The 19,434-nt window shown below is 24.6% G+C and overlaps 1 protein-coding gene across 1 annotated transcript; it reads left to right on the top strand.

Annotated features, from left to right (window-relative positions):
• The first annotated feature begins 16,698 nt into the window (after positions 1-16,698).
• On the top strand, positions 16,699-18,474 carry LOC124943709. Its single transcript, XM_047484184.1, has 4 exons — positions 16,699-16,860; positions 17,087-17,248; positions 17,689-17,835; positions 18,121-18,474. Exons 1-4 carry the CDS (start codon positions 16,699-16,701, stop codon positions 18,472-18,474), a joined length of 825 nt encoding a protein of 274 aa, XP_047340140.1.
• The last annotated feature ends 960 nt before the right edge of the window (positions 18,475-19,434 follow it).

Genomic DNA, 19,434 nt, shown 5'->3' with positions numbered 1-19,434 from the left:
TAGATCATTTATTTTATTAAATTAATAATTAATGATTAAAATGTTATTACAAAATATTAATATGTAACATATTAATTAAACAAAAATATATAATCGACCAGATTATATATATATATATATATATATATATATATATATATATATATATATATATATATATAAATATATATATATAAATATCTAAATTAATTAAACTAGACAAAAATGTACTCAAGTTTTTTTTTTATCTAAATATATAATAAACTTAACAATTGATAATGAAGATCTTGAATATTAGAAAAATATAAAATATCTAGTAATCATTTATTTTATTAAATTAATAATTAATGATTAAAATGTTATTACAAAATATTAATATGTAACATATTAATTAAACAAAAATATATAATAGACCAGATTATATATATATATATATATATATATATATATATATATATATATATATATATATATATATATATATATATAAATCTAAATTAATTAAACTAGACAAAAATGTACTAAGTTTTTTTTTATTGAAATATATAATAAACTTAACAATTGATAATGTAGATATTGAATATTAGAAAAATATAAAATATCTAGTAAAATTCGTATTAATAATAATTTAAATTTAAGTAAAACAATGATTTATATAATTAATTCTTTATATTTTTATTTTTATTTATTTGGAAAACAGCTTAGTGTAGTTTATTAAAAAAATTCAAAAAAGAGGAAAAATACAAAACTTTAAGATTAGATCTAAATAATTTCTAAATTTGACAATGAAACAAGAATTGAATTACAGACAACAACAATATATTAACGCCTATAACGTTTTTACTTTGATTATATTTGCGACTTTCTCAAACAAAATATCTCATATATGGCAGAACTTTCTATTCTCTTCATTTATTTCGATTTTTCTTCAGTATTGAATAAGTGTATTTCCATCTGAAGTTATATCTCCCCAAATATCTTCAACAATTCTACTTATTCCACTATGAGTTCTTGAATTTATTTCTTTTCAGATATTTTAGATTACTGCTCCAAAGTAGCATTTCAACATACTTACATAGAAGGATCTTCCTTTAGCTTTATTCTTCATTCACTCTTTAATTTTTTCCCATGTTCCTAGAATGTTGATGATGTTCATGTATGCAGCATTCCTCCTTTAGATTTGTATTATAAAAGATCATTCTCCAAATAAATGGTTTATGTTTTCCTCAACTCCCGAACATAGGACACAGTTTATATCAAGAATGTTTTATGTATTTTTGAATTCTACCTTTTGTTGTCAACATTTCCTATATACCAGTCAGAGAATAAATTGGTGATGAGGAATAATCTTTGGAGACCATATCACATTATGCCAATCTACCTCTTGTCCTCTTGTTCTAACTATTTCCCATGTCTTTCTTGTAATGAACTTCTCATTGCTTTTTGTTTTCCAGCATATTTCAAATTTCTTTCATTGAGTTGTTTTTGCCTCATTAGGTTTAGGATTATATCACCTTATGGAATAAGCCTCAAAAGTGAATCACATTTACCTTCATAGACGTCTCTAAATGAGTATTTGATGCATTCTTTTCTAACTCTGCATCCTTGCATTTCTTCTTTGAATATAATGGAAAATTATCCAGCCACGGATCATGTTATAATAGTACCCCTCTTCCATCTCCAATTGTGGTTTGCACCATTTGAAAGACATATTTTCTTGTTTTTAGGATCTTCTTCAATGACCATGTCATTCTTTCATTGATGCTTCGTGTTCATGTACTTTGTTCTTCTTTCATAAATCTTGTATGCACTGATTTGACCCACATTGAGTCCACTTTCTGCTCCAACTCCCATAAGCTCCTAATGGTGAGGGCTTTATTTCATTCAACACGACTTTTTATTCCAAGTCCACCTTCTTCTATGGAAGTGAAAACATCCTATCATTTGACTTTTTTGCCTCATCTGCCTTGTGTTCCCCATATTTAATCTCTCATGATTCTATTGAGTTCAGCCATTACTTTTTTTGGAAAGACTATCTGTTGTGCCCAATAGCCAATAATTCCAAAGATGACTCTTTTAACGAGCTCGATTCTACCTACATAAGATAGATTTTTCGTAGTCCAACCCAAGACAAAATTTCTAACATTTTCTACTAGTTGTCTAATGTGATTATATCGGAGTTGTTTTGATGATAGGGGTACTCCAAGGTATTTCACTAGTAGTTCATCTTCCTTGATTCCCATAATACTGAATATTTTTTCCTTCATTTCTTCATTAACCTCTCCATACAAAGTCTGCCTTTTGTCCTAATTGATTTATAAACCTTTAATACTCGAAAAGATTGTCAGAACTTCTTTGATTATACTAACAGATTCAACATCCACACATGCCACAAAAAATAGATCATCTGCAAAACAATTATGGGTTATTGCTTCTTCTTTGTAGTACGGGTGAAATTTGAAATGATGACTTCTTAGAAGCACTTTAAAAATGCAGTCAATAATTTCCATTATTAAGACGAATAGATAAGGAGATATAGAGTCTCCTTGCCTTACTCCCCTTTCACCTTTGAAAAAGCCTCCATTAATATCATTCATGCTCACAACAAAAAATAGGACAACGTATTAGGTATATAGCCCGCAAACACACTTAACCATTTAACTATGCGCAAAACTTGCAGCCTGACGGGCTTTAACCCAGGAACTTAGGATTAGTATCCACCTCTTATTGCCCCTAGACAAGAAGATTGGATGAAATGGGACAACATATTAAGTATGTAGCCCGAAAACATACTTAACCATTTAATCAGACACAGAACTTGCCGCCTTAGGGATGAAATAGAACAACGGATTAAGTATGTAGCCCGCAAACACACTTAACCATTTAATTAGGCGCAGAACTTGTCACCTAACGGGCTCGAACCTAAAACTTAGGGTTAGTATCCATCTCTTATTGTTGTTAGACTAGAAGAGGGGATTAGTTTTTAGTATATGATTAATCAATATATTTATTGTATTGTTTAAATAATTAACTTTAATATTAAAGTAGAATATTTTTTTTAATAATAATAATTAATTTATAAATTATTATATTTTGAATTTTTTGAAATTAAGACGTTGGAATAAGTATTAAAGTTATAATAATAAAAATATTAATAACATAATACTAGTCAAATTAATTAGGATAAATATTATGTCAAATATGATGATAATGTATATATTAGTTTAAATAATAAAATAAATTAATAATTTTTAAATATGATAATAAAAATAATTAAATATATAAATATTATTATAATTTTAACTAACATGGTATAAATAAAACAAAAACATTGAGAAATATGTTTTATAAGGTATTTAATTTATAAGTAGTGATAGGGACAATGAAGTTGGAGACAGTAAATAAGAGCATGAATATAACGTTCTCCACTTATTCAAGGGAGAGAAATAAAAAATAAAAAATTAAAAGAAAATGTTTGAGAATTTTTATTGGAAGGTAGATTAAAAATTAAGATAAAAATCTCCTAAACATAGCTATCTTCAGGACAAAAATCTGCTAAACATGGCCATGTTCTTTAACATAATTATTTTTTTTAATTTATTATATGATTTAGATGGTTGAATTTGTGGCATTATTTTCGATATAACTCCGTTTCCTAAATCATTTCTCTTAATTTAAATATTTTCTCACAACAATCCATTATTAATTATAGTCATTATGGGCTTTCTATCATATATATATATATATATATATATATATATATAAAAGCAACGAGCTTTCACGAATTTGACGTATCCTGCTAAATGTGAAAAAAAGTGGGAAAAAAAGCTCTCTCAACTCTCTTCGGCAAAAATATATTTTGTTCATTTCTCTACCTGGCTACTAACAACTTCATTTCATCTATATCTCGCAACTCTCTCCGACGTTACAATATCATTTGTTCATTTCTTTATCTAGCGACTAGCAACTTCCGTCTTTGGCACGATAACTACTTCTTCGGTTGTGAAAATAACATGGCCTTGTAAAAACATGGTCATGTTCTTTTAATAAAAGAACATGAACTTGGGTAGAAAAAAGGTTTTTAAACTAAAAAAATTATAAAAAACATGACTATGTTCTTTTATAAAATTAACATGAACTTGTGTAAAAAATAAAAAATAAAACTTAAAAATTGAAAGAACACGGCCTTCTAGAAACATTATCATGTTCTTTTAAGAAAAGAACATGAACTTTATTTTGAAAAAAAAAACTAGTTTTTTTTTTTTAAACTGAAATAGGCGTTAGAACATGCATTTCATATGATCTGTACATGAAAAGTTTTTTTAACTAAAAAAAGCGCTGCACATGGACTTAATATGCGTTAACATGGAGTTCATGGGCGCTAAACATTGAGTTCATATGGGCTGAAAATGATTTTTTTTTTTAAAAAACTAAGTGTTTTTTAACTGAGAAATAGGCTGGAGATGAAGTTTATGGGCGTTAATATGAAATTCATGGACTCTAAACATGAAGTTTATATGGGTTGAACATGAAAATGTTTTTGAAAAAAAACTAAGTTTTTTTAAATGAAATAATGTTGAACATTGAGTTCATTGAATTATTTTTTTAAAATATAAAAGGCGTTGAACATGAAAAAAAATTGAGGAAAAAAATTTGGGATTTGCAGGAAAAGAGAAATTTTTTGGAAAGTACATAGAAACGTAGAAAAAAGAAAAAAAATAAGGTACATCGTATTCGTTGCCTTATTTTCGTTACAATAATGTCGTTAAAAATAATAAAATAAATTGTTAACAAAATATGAAATATAATAAAAAAAAATGAGATTTAAGAATTTTGAATATATTTATCAATAAGATTAATATTAAAGAATAACTTATCATAAAAATAAAAATGGAACAAGCTTTTGTTCTGCCGCCTAATAGGCTTCTTATCATAACTAAAGAGTTAGAATCTTTACACTTATTTGATTATATACAGCAAATTAGATTTATTCAATATTAGTTTAATTTGATATATTTTACATAATAATTTAATTTATAATTTTGTATATCTGCATATATTTTATATATATAACAATAAAAGAGAGAAAATTAATAAAAACAATATATTTTATTTTTATTTAAATATATCACGAATTAAAAATAGGTTTTACAAAATTTTAAAATTATATAATCGACGTTTCTTTATCCTACTTTAAATTAAATTTAAATATAAATCATTATTAGCATAATTTTAGTTTTATTTATCAAACATTATATTAAATTTAAATATAAATGATTATTATCTTAGTTAATTAAAATGTTAATCTTATATTTTTAATAATGTAATTTATTTATCAAACTTTAAATTTAAAATATAAATTTTTTTAACTTAGTTAGTTAGAAAGTTATACTTAGTTTTGTAATGTATATAAGTTTGAAACTTATATATACCATATTAAATTTAATGGTTCCAAATTAATGGGCGATTAACACACATGACCCAATCTAATTATTCATTTACTATATCCAAATTATTCACAGGTTGAACACTTTAAAAATTAATTATATTTGATATTTTTTTAAAATATTATACCTAATATTTTCTTAACTAAATAAAAGTTATTTGAAATAGATAATAATTAAAATTTTGAATTGTTTAATAATTTAATGAACAATAAAAATAATTAAAAATAATGAACGGTTTGAATAGGATAAAGGAATTTGGGGAAGAGAATGAAAGAGAGTATGACATGACATCACCTCATTTTTTAAATAAAACAAAAAGGGTGAGAATAAAGAGAAAAGGGAAAAATATTTTATTTTTTCGGTCAATTAGATTGGGCGATACTATTTTTTCTCTCATAAATTGATAATCAAGTTTTTTTATTCTCACTAATTTGAATCTTGATTTGAATATAGATAACTTATGAGTCAATACATACATAGGTCTATGTTACAATCCGTGAGTTATATAAATTAAAATATTTATATAAATATCAATTAAATATTTTAAATAATTTAATGATTAAACAATTCTTAATATATATATATATATATAATGATGCTTAATTTTTAAAGTGTTCGGATTGCCGAGTCGAGAGCTTTGGTTAATTTGGATATATGTGAGAGGAAATAGATACTTGGGTCGGATTGTGGGTTGACCACCCATAAACTTAAAACGGTTAAAAATAAAATTAAAAATGCTATAGGCATGTTTCGAACTTTCAACCTAACAAAAACAAATACAACCTTTTAACCAACTATGCTAATAACACTTTATATTTTAAATTCAACCCAAAATTTGATAAACGCGTAAAATTTTAACAATATAAGTTCAAGTTTTTAACTAACTAATATATATATATATAATGATGCTTAATTTTAAAGTGTCTGGATTGCCTCGAGATCTGTGGTTAATTTGGATATATGTGAGAGTAAATGGATACTTGGGTCGGATTGTGGGTTGACCCGCCCATAAACTTAAAACGGTTAAAAATAAAATTTAAAATGCTATAGGTATGGTTCGAAATTGCATCATAACAAAACAAGTACAATCTTTTAACCAACTAGCCTAATAACACTTAATATTTTAAATTCAACCCAAAATTTGATAAACGCGTGACATTTTAACAATATAAGTTCAACTTTTTAACTAACTAATCTATATATATATATATATATATATATATATATATTGATGCTTAATTTTTAAAGTGTCCGAATTGTCGGGTCAAGAGTTGTGGTTAATTTGGATATATGTGAGAGTAAATGGATACTTGGGTCGGATTGTGGGTTGACCCGCCCATAAACTTAAAACGGTTAAAAATAAAATTAAAAATGCTATAGGTATGGTTCGAACTTGCAACCTAACAAAACAAGTACAACCTTTTAACCAACTAAGCTAATAACACTTTATATTTTAAATTCAACCCAAAATTTGATAAACGCATGACATTTTAACAATATAAGTTCAACTTCTTAACTAACTAATCTCTATATATATAATGATGCTTAATTTTTAAAGTGTCCGGAATGCCGGGTCGAGAGCTGTGGTTAATTTGGATATATGTGAGAGTAAATGGATACTTGAGTCGGATTGTGGGTTGACCCGCCCATAAACTTAAAACCGTTAACTAATCTATATATATATATAATGATGCTTAATTTTTAAAGTGTCCGGATTGCCGGGTCGAGAGCTGTGGTTAATTTGGATATATATGTGAGAGTACATGGATACTTGGGTCAGATTGTGGGTTGACCCGCCCATAAACTTAAAACGGTTAAAAATAAAATTAAAAATGATATAGGTATGGTTCGAACTTGCAACCTAACAAAATAAGTACAACCTTTTAATCAACTAGGCTAATAACACTTTATATTTTAAATTCAACCCAAAATTTGATAAACGCGTGACATTTTAACAATATAAGTTCAACTTTTTATATAACTAACTAATCTATATATATAATGATGCTTAATTTTTAAAGTATCCGGATTGTCGGGTCGAGAGCCGTGGTTAATTTGGATATATGTGAGAGTAATAGATATTTGGGTCGAATTGTGAGTTGACCCGCCCATAAAAAATTTACCCGTAATTTATTTTTCACAGTTTTTATATTATTACTCGTGCAAATGCACGGGATACATGCTAGTTAATTATAAAGTTCAATGTTTGTATTTTATGTTAGAAATTTTAAATAAATGATATGATTGAGTAATATTTTTATATATGCTAGAGTAATCACTACAAGTTAATTGGCGAAAAATAATTAAACTTATAATTGAGAATTGATAATGACAATAAATTAATACCCATTAATTTTGAATAAATTATAGAAATTTATATGGGGAGTAGTGTTATGGATGATGTTGATTCAAGAAAATTTATATCAGGTTTTTTGGTTACCTTTGCAGGCGGTGCTATTTCGTGGCAGTCAATGTTACAAAAGTGTGTTGCTTTGTCTACTACAGAAGCTGAGTATATTGCAGCTACTGAGGCATGTAAAGAGATGTTATGGATGAAGAAGTTCCTACAAGAGTTGGGCCAAAAGCAAGAGAAGTTCATTTTGTTTTGCGACAGTCAAAGTGCCATTCATCTCTCAAAGAATTCAGCTTTTCATTCGAGATCCAAACACATCGACGTGAGATATCATTGGATACGTGATGTGCTTGAGGCAATGGAGCTGAACTTGGAGAAGATTCATACAAGTGAGAATGGTGCCGATATGTTTACGAAATCTTTGCCTAAGGACAAGTTTGAAGATTGTCGGGAGAGAGCGGGTTTATTGGAGCCCGCGAAGTTGCGCTGACGGGGGAGATTTGTTGGGTCAGCTCATTTGACAGTTGGGCCTAACAAATTAATAAAGCCCATTAGGGCATATTTAATTAAGGAAAAAAAAACACAACAGTTTTAGAGTTGTTTTTCTTTCTCTCTATTCCAGCAGTTCTTCCTCCATTGAAACAGTTCTTCCTCCACTGACGCAGTAGGTTCTTCTTCTGATTTCCTTTATCTCTTCTCCATTTCGTTAGCCATCTTTAGTGATGATGATAATGTATGTGAATGACAAGTTTGGATGAGGTCAATTGATAACTTTTGTTAGATTACCTCTAGGTTTGTATTGAACTACATTGTATACACATTTGATATAGTGGATGATTTAAGTGGCCGAAGTGTCCCGTGGTTTTACCTAATTTGGGTTTTCCACGTAAAATCTTGGTGTCCTGCTCTCTGTTTTTTGATTGTTTGATTGTTTGATGTTCAATTATTTTGGCTGCTTATTTGATTACATAAAAGGGAAAAAGAATTGTTAGGCCTTGTTGTAGCTTGTTTATTTCTGAATTGCTAAACAGATGCTATTATTCGATTTCTCCAACATTATATATATAAAATGATGTCGATTAGTAATCTATTGTTGTTAGAAAATTTAAACTTGTAATTTTAGAAAAAAAAATTATTCTTTTTAAAATGTATTTTGTGAATGTTTTGTTTTATTTAAACAATGTTAGTACATAAATTAAAAAAACATATACATAATTTATATTAATTATATTTACTATCATATTTAAATATATTATTAATTTATTTTATTATCCTCAAAAGTGTATATTTCAAAAGACAAAATTATTGCTTGACTTGCTCAACAAATTGGAGAAGGACCGTTTAAACTAATTTAGATTATATTATATGATAATAGTATATTTATACACTATCATTATATTTGACGTAATATTCAGCCTAATTAATTTTACAAGTATTATGTTATTAATATTTTTATTATTTGTTCCAACCTCTTAATTTCAAATAATTCAATTATAATAATTTATAAATTAATTATAAATATTAAAATAAAATATTATCTATAAATTTTAAAACAAAAACATTCTTCTTCTTTAATATTAAAGTTAATTATTGAAATAATTCAATTAATATGTTGATTAATCACATATTATAGGTCAGTTTTTTATATGCACTAAACTCTTGATTTACTCTATACATTTTTTTTTACTTAAATTTAAATTATTATTTATAACAAATTTTACGAGATATTGTATATTTTCTAATATTCAGATTCTTCGTTATCAATTGTAAAGTTTATTTGTTATCTATTTCGAAAAAAAAAATCTTTCTTACATTTTTGTCTAGTTTAATTAATTTAGATAATCATATCTATATTCTGGTCTATTATATGTCTGTGTTTAATTAATATGTTAGTATAAAATTTTTATAATAACATTTTAATCATTAATTATTAGTTTAATAAAATAGATTATCTATTATGTACCATATATATAAGAAAAGCCTATTAGAAATGAGTCTAGCAGTAAGAATTCATTATAAATGAATATTGTGATACATTTGAATGAAAGGCTAGAACCCATTCTTTACATGATTATACGTAAAACAATGTATAAAAGAATATTAGATTGTTTGAATTCTTAAATTATTCATTATCGAGCTATTAAGATGTGATCCAAATACCACATTATTGACCTTCTTTGGGTATTTTCTTTTCCCTGGGAGATGTGATCTTTAGACAAAATATATTTACGATTATATTTGTTCTTCTTGAATTATAGTGTTTCATATCATTAGTCTGTTTCAACTTAAATATATCATAAATTAAGTTTAAATTCAAAACAATATAGGTATCTTATAAATATGGAGAGAATTAAAAAATATTTATATAAAATATGACGAATAATAAAAATATAATATATATTTATTTAAATAATATATAATATATAATTATAGAAGAGTGATAGAGAGAGAGAATTTGGTGAGGGATTGACTTGACATCAATTGGTTGAAAAATGTAAAAGTGGGAGGAAAGAGAGAAAATAGAGAAATTATTTGATTTTTTCAGCAAATAAGATTATGCCAAGTCATTTTTTCACCAAATTCCCCCACCTAATCATTTCTCATAATTATATATTATTATATATATATATATATAATTATATAAAATATAAAATTATATAGAATATAAAATACTTAATACCAATAGAATTATATATGTATAACTATTTATTAAAAAAATATAAATTATAATTAAAGAGATAAATAATTTTTTGGTGGATAATTAATTATTATGCCTTCATTAATATAAAAATGTGACAAATAATAATAAAAAATATTTTTATTTAAATTGGATGTTATATATATATATATATATATATAACTATTTATTAAAAAAAATATAATAGAGTTATAAAATTAAATGATTTTTTATATATTATTTTTAAGTTTGATAAATAAAAAATAATAATTAAAGAAAATACTTTGGTATGACTTATACTCATATCTACTCAAAATTTTTTTTTGTTAAGGTGTAAGTTTGAAATATATTTATAACATTTTTAATTTAATTTTTAACCGTTTTAAGTTTTTGGACGGGTCAACCTACCATCCGACCCAAATATATATATTAAAATTAACCACAACTCTCAATCAACAAATCAAGCAAATTCAAATTAATCATTATATATATATATATATTATGGTTCAATTTTATTTTTATAAAGAGTTAATTCTAAATTTAACAAAAATAAGAAATACAAAAATAAAATTAATTTACTATAAATATCTGCAAATTTAAACAACTAAAAATTAATGTATATATATTAACTAGTATGACAAATTTTAAATTTTAAAATATCAATCAATAAAATAAAATGTTTCAACCATATTAAATTTCCTTTTTAGTTTCATTTAAGTAAATCAAATTAAATAGAAAAAATCTCTATCAAATAATTTACACCATAGTAAAATTGTACTTACAAATAATATAAAATAAAATTTACAAAATTTAAACAAGATAATATAAGTTAAATAATATAACAATTAAAAAAAATTAAAATTCTACCAAAGAAGATACACCTATTATACTAGTAAAAAACTAATATTTAAAGGCGGTTTTAACCGCAGTTAGAAGATAATTTTTCGTAGTTAAAGCCTATTAACTACGGTTTAAATACCGTAGTCAACTCCCGTTAAAAGTTCCGCCGTTAAAAAAATAATAATTAATAAGGGCGGAAAAAATACCGCAGTTAATATTCTACAACGACGGTATAATAAACCGTAGTTAATAGCCTCTAACTGCGGTTTTAAAAACCGTAATTAAAGATATGTTTGTCAATAAAGGCGGTAAACTTACCGTAGTTAATAGTCTTCAACTACGGTAACTTTACTGCCCTTATTAAGTAACATTTTTTTAACGACGAAATTTTTAACTACGGTTGACTGCGGTAAAATTACCGTATAACTGCAGTTTTATAAACCGTAGTTAGAAACTATTAATTGCGGTAACTTTACCGCCCTTAGTTAATAGTCTTTAACTGCGGTTTATAAAACCGCCTTTTAAACTATTATTGGCAATATTTTACCGTCTTTATTGATAAATGATTTTAACAGAAAAACTTTTAATTGCAGTAAATTTACCGTAGTTAATGCAATAATATAGAAAATAAACATTAAAATTTATATTTTTGAAAAAAAAAATTAAAAAATTCAACAAAATTTTTATATTATATAAATAACACAAAATAATTTATATTATTGTAAAAGTATAATTATATCAAAATATTATTACAATAAAATTTGATTATATTTAAATTATATTTAAATCGGAAACTTTATAACAATTTCTCTTCCTTCCTACTTATTTTTGGGATGAATTGACTCTTCAAAACCTATAAAACATTCTTCTCAAATCTTTAAAACATGTAAAAATTTATAAATTAATAATGAATTATAATTTAATAATTATAACTAGTTTAAATAAATTTTATAAAAAAATAATCATTCATTCCCTAACCTAAACATAATTTTCTAATAAATTTATCATTTCATAGACATAATTGATATAAATAATTTTACAACCAAATAATATCAAATTATTATAATTTCACAACAAATAATAACAAATTTCTAATAATAAATTTTTAAGTTTATACACATTCTAAATATTAAGAACATTACATCATAAAATAAACATCATTTTAAACTTGAAATAAATTATCAATTTATACATGAAATCTCAATATATCTTCTTATGTGATCCATGATAAAAGAACATTCATTTATTTTACTCAAATTATTATATTAATAAAAAAAATCATTATAAAAGAAATCACACCTTATTAATTTGGAGTTCGAGTTTATATAATTCTAATTTGAATTAACATTTTTGTCTTATCACATATTTCAAATTGAGTATATATGATTGTTTATTCTAATTTTTTAAAATATGTAAGTATGAGAGGTTTGAGAAGTAGTAGGAGGATATGAGGGGAGGTGAGGAAGGTATAATGGAATGAAGAGTGTGAAGAAGTAATGGAAGTAATGGAATGAGGAGGAGGATACGAGGGGAGGTGAGGAAGGTATAATGGAATGAAGAGTGTGAAGAAGTAATGGAAGTAATGGAATGAGGAGGTTTGGGAGGTAAGTTGAAGATGTAATGAAAGGTGAGGGAGATAAAATGAATAAGTAATGGAGAATGTGGAAATAGAGAAAGAGGAAAACTATTTATCTAGCTTTAACAATAAAAATATATAATTATAAAATTTATATCGCTTGATTTGTTTTAATTAAATTAATAAAAAAATTATATTTACTTTTTTTTTGACTAAATATTAAAAAACAGTTAATATAATTTAATTTTATCACGTATAACTATACATTTTAAAATTGATATATAATTTAAAATTTTGATAATATAATTTTAGTTTTATGTCACAAATTTATTAATAATTATCCAATAATTCATTTTTCTAATTAAGATTTTTATATATATATATATATATATATATATATATATATATATATATATATATTTGGATGTGTTAATCAATTTATTAATAATTATTCATTCACTTTTTTAATATATTACTTCTTAAACTCACAATTCATTATATATAACTCATATTATCATTATATATACAAATATATTTTATTTTATTATACATATTATTTAACTTTAAATAAATTAGTTATACCCTTATAATGATAGACTCATTTATTTAATAATTAATTTATATTAAAAGATTAATGAATACACTAATTCATTACTAATTAATTTAGTAATGAATACACTAATTCATTACTAATTAATTAAAAATATTAGTTCATATTAAAATATTACATTTACTATTATTAGGTCATATTTATATATAACACATTTTTTAAAAATGATCATGATTAAATTATAAATTATTTATTATTTATCTAAGTCTTTATCATTTTGTTTAAACCTTTATAATTTTGTATACAAGTTTCATATTATATCATGCAAATTAAAAATTCATGATTTATAAATTATTTATATTCTTAAAATCATGTATATTATGTAGTTAAAATTGATATTTGACTTTAATAAAATTATATATATTATTTTTTCTGAATTTATATATTAGATTACATCAATATATTTATTACAATAATAATTAGTTTTTTTATTACTTTTAATATATATTAATAAATTGTAATATATTTAATTTTTTTAATTTAATATTAAAATTTAGAGATATAATTTTATTTTATCCATGTATAACTATAAATTTTATAAAATAATATATAATATTAAAATTGATATATAAATTTTATATATACATTTAAAAATCTAACAATAAATTTCTAACTTCAAGCATTAGATATTAGTACTTTTAATTGTTTTTATAAATCTATAAAAGAATTATAAATACATTATCAAGTTATAATTTAAAATTTTGTAAATCTAGTTAACTTTAAATTATTAAATTCATAATATTATTTTTATAAAATATAAACTATTAATATTTGTCCAATTTAGGAATAATCATGTATTATATTTAAATATGAACATATTATATTTGTTAGATTTAAATAGACTATTTATATGAATGTATCAAATATTAAGTTGAGTTAGTTTGATATATTTTTATAGAAAAAGTTTATAAATAATACTAAAAAAATAAATTTTGTTTTAAATAAAATTTCATACTAAATAAATATGTCAATAATAAAATAATAGTTTAATAAATAATTAATTAATTTATAAAATAATTTCATACAAAAATCTGCATTTACTTAGTTAGTTGATTGAGGATAAAATTTATTTTTAACTTACTTTTATAAAAAAATTATATTTTATACTTTAAAATGGATTTGTTTCCAAAAAAAATAAAAATAAATAAATTACCACCTTAATATATAAGTTTTATTATATTATTATTTTATATTCATTTATTAGATATATAGTTATCAATAATATAAAGAATTATTTTTTATCGAAATTTTCTCTCATAATTAAATACACAAATAGTTTTTTAACTCATAATAATTAAAAGACTAATTCATCACTAATTAATTTATAAAATAAGAATTTAATTAATAATAAAAATCTTATTTTTAAATTAATATTTATATATAACACATATCCTAAAGATTAGGTGATTTATAACATTAATAACAACTGTACAAATATTTTATTTTTTTATTATTAAAAATTACATTAATATAATTATATAATTGAAAATAATTTATTCACTTAACATTTATTCATAAAGTGTGTGAAAGTGCTACACCATATACATCGATTTAGTTTCCATACGTATTGTACTCCAGCCCCACCTAAATTTAAATCCTAAAAGAAAATTTTTTATATATGTGTTTCACATGTAGTCTTAGCCCAGTTGACTATGTTATCAAAATGTGAATATGAGGTCAGGTGATCAAACCCTGGCCTCACTTTTATTTATATACAAAATTTTGTAAATCATATAATAATATTATTTATTTTAAAATTATATTTATATAATAATTATATATTATTTTTTATTTATTTCAATATAATTAATAATACAAATTATTTATAAGAGTAAAATATAAAAATTAAAATAATAATAATAATAGTGTTTTATATTTCTTAATTTTAAACTATTTCAAAAATTTATAAGAAAATATAAATTAATATTAATAAACAAGTTAAAATAAAAAATTTGATATCCCTACTCAAGAACTTAACAAATCTCCTAGAATTGATGTTGTTGTAAGTTCTCTTAAACTTGATCCAACATTACGTATTCCGATATGGAAATATCCTTTTAATCAAAGGAATGAAATTAGACGAGCTTATATCAAGATGATGTCATATCAACCTATTAAGGATGAGTACCCGCCGACCAAATTTAGAAATCAAAATCGACGGTTCCAAAGTCATTGGTTTAAGAAATTTACTTGGTTAGAATACTCTCATTTGAAATTAAAGATGCTGCTTTTTGTTTCCCATGTTTTTGTTTTAACATAAGCAACCCCAAAAACCTACATTTACAATAAATGGATTCAAATATTGAAAGCGAGTTAATGATGAGGATAGATGCTCTTTTGTTATGCATATAGGATATAATATTTCACCACATAATAGGGCAGTTGAATATCTTGATAATCTAATGAATATCCTTGTCATATTGACAAAATACTAAATACACAGTCTTCAGATGAAAAACAAAATAATAGATTACGGTTTACAGCAACTATTGAAATCACTCGGTGACTCACTTTGCAAGCGTGTGCATTGAGAGGGCATGACAAGTTTCCATCTTCTAATAATCGTGGAAATTTTATTGAAAAAAAAGCGGAACATAGAAAGTTAAATCTGAGATACAAGTTGGAGTCAGCCCCAGATAATTTTTCATCCTGGCTCCGCCCCTGCATTCAATAATAATCTAAAATCGAAGTCCAATAACAACGCTTAGGAAGACGGTATCAATGACTTTAACCAGGCTCAGGAGGCTCAGGTTGAGAGAAATGTGAACAAGTCTGAACTTTGTAGGTTGATCGTGATTGATTATGATGTGATTGATTATTTTAACATCAATAATCAACTTGTATCCAACCACCATCCTATAGATGATAATAATAAAGATTTAAAGGTATAATTAACTTTGTTTCATTGATTGAATTTATAGAATTTTATTTGGAAACACTTAGAACTTAGAAATATCGAGTGAAGTTCAGTTTGAACGACTTTAATAAATTTGTGAATATATATTAAGATATATTTAGAACAATATTTTTCAAATCCATATTCATATGAGATACTTGATTATTTATTTCAAACCTAGTTTCAGTTTCAGATATAGTAAAAAAAACACTAATACATTAATATATACTAGAAAAATAAAATAAAAAAAATGTTCTATTGATATTTGATAATTCATATTCAACCAGATGAAACATAGATCTTATCCCGTCGAAATAAAAATGGAGTCAACATCTAAGGGAGAAATATCTCAAGATTGGAAAAAACACAGAAAATGCCTAGAAGAAAGAAATACAAGTTCTATCACTCGCAAACAACATTCGCTTTTGCGTCCTCATTTCAATAGTAGCTTAATTATAGGCCCTGATGGGATGATACATGAGGTAATCAAAGAACTCAACTCAACTTTAATTTAATAAAGCATTCAAACCTATTAACATTGCCAATACAAAAAATAACTTCAAAATTCAGCAATATATATTTAAATTTAGTTATAGTATAATGATTATTACCATACAAACCTACAATAATTGCATTTTAGAAAAAAAATCAAATATTAATATTGTATATGTTGATCTATTTTATCATTGTTTCTATTGTCCATCGAAGTACGCTTCAGTCCGAAGTTATGTTGATGGTCGCTTCTTTGGAGCAAGTGCAACGCTTACTGTATGGAAACCTAAAGTCGGCCATAATGAATTTAGTCTAACTCAAATATGGATTATGTCGGGATTTGGTTCAAACCGAAATACTATTGAAGTCGGATGGATAGTAAGTATACCAAAAAAAATCAACATGAGAATCTAGAAATTATAGTAAAGAAATTAACCAGTTTTATTTTTGTTGTTGATGCTACTCAAGGTTTATCCATAAAGATATGGTGATGATGAACCAAGATTCTTCACATTTTGGACAGTAAGTATTGGACTATTTTTAATAGGATTATTTAAAATAATTAACATAATCAAACGTCATTTCACTACCTCTCTAATTCATAAATACTAAAATACTTATATGTTAAATAATAATTTATTTTCTTTTATTATTATATATTAATACAAGTTATATCTATTTATCCAAAAAAAAATTCATATCTTTAACATTATCACCAATAATTTTTTTTTTATATAATACATGTTATTTAAAAATTTTGAAGGCGTGTATTTTATAAGTATTAATTAATTTAACCAAATATTAGTTAAATTGATCAGGCAGATAATTACAATACTACAGGTTGTTATGATTCCGATTGCCCTGGATTTGTACAAGTTGATTTTAGCGTTAAACTAGGTCAAGCCATTTCTCCTATTTCCATTGTTGGAGGGGAAATAATTGGAATAAGAATTATGGTCTACAAGGTAAATCTAACTAGTATTTTGAAACAATTCAAACTTGTATAAACTTTTAATAATTAATTTATTAAGTTATAATAAAGAAAACTTATATTTTATTCATTTGAAAAAGAAGTCAAAATGTCTCAAATGGGAGTCTTTTCTAAATATTACATGATTTCAATTTAAATTATAGAGAAGTATAATTGAAAAAATAAAATTGAATTTAATTGCAAATCAAAACCAGAAGATTGACTGATGGGTTGCGGCCTAATATATATTAATTATTTTTGAACAAATCTTTTTTTACAGGATGGTGTGAATGGACACTGGTGGCTAGACTATAATGGTGTTGACATAGGATATTTTCCAAAGAATCTCTTCACTTCATTGAGTGAATATGCTCAAAGAGTGGATTTTGGTGGAGAGATTGTTAATGCAAGAAATAATGGTCACCACACAACTACTCACATGGGAAATGGACTTTATCCCCATGAAACTGGAGCAAGTTTTATAACTGGAATTAAACTATATGGCCGAGATAGAAAACCAGTAAAAGGAAATATACTGCAACCAATTGTGAGCGTAGTTCCATGTTATCGTGTGAATCTTATAAATGATACTATCTTTTATGGAGGTCCAGGTTATTCTGAATTATGTCGTTAAATTACATTATTTTGATGCAATGTCTTCCAATATCAAATAAGGAACAAATAAAAAATTTATTATCTAATAAATATGTTTTAACCTTATAATATATATATAATAATGCTTAATTTTTAAAGTGTTCAGATTGCTGGGTCGAGAGAAGCAGTTAGGCTTTGCGAGAAGAGAATCAGACTCTTAGGGTGGAGATATAAGAGTTGAGGGTCGAACAAGCCACAATGAGTGTTGAACAAGTATCAGCCTAAGATGCAATGAGAGATGAACAAGCATCAACCCAAGCTATACAAGCTACAATGCAAGCTCAAGTTGTATTCCTAATGTCACACTTCCTGCCCCCACTTTTAGATCAGTAGTAGACATTATGTTAGGTGAACTAGATGCATTTACGTGTTATGGATCTTATTTTTGGTATGAAAGTTTTATTTTTGTTACATATGTTTTAATTGATAATTGTTATCTAGTATTGTTGATATTTGGTATGAATAGGGATAGGGAATACAAAAATGAAATAAACTTAAAAAAAAAAAAATAAGACGACTGATGACTTTGTTGAAATCTATCGGTTTTACGTACCAACAGTTGTTTCTAAACCCGACGGTCTATCACGATGATTTTTGTAACGCTGTCACTAGAGCCTTTACCGACAACTCTAGTGAAAGATATCGGTGGCCCTTTACCGAAAGATTTTAAGATGTCAGAAAAACTCTTTCCCTTTTACATACACGGGTAATACCAAGAGATGCCGACGGATATTGAAATCGTCGGATTTAGTCTAATACTGACAATTTTCACTCTCTCCAACAAAATATGTCTCTAAACCTAAAATCTCAAAACTCTAGATTTATTCCTTGCGCTAATTCAAAGACTACAAATTCATTCACTGAAATTGTAAGCTTTTCAGTTGTAATTATACATAAGACTTATTTTATACAGATAACAAACTTCTTAATATTTCATGTT

The sequence above is a fragment of the Impatiens glandulifera genome, chromosome 6, assembly GCF_907164915.1.
Source record: "Impatiens glandulifera chromosome 6, dImpGla2.1, whole genome shotgun sequence".
Lineage (NCBI taxonomy): Eukaryota > Viridiplantae > Streptophyta > Magnoliopsida > Ericales > Balsaminaceae > Impatiens > Impatiens glandulifera.
Note: the sequence above shows the minus strand (reverse complement) of the source record. Positions and strands in the feature narration are given on the sequence as shown.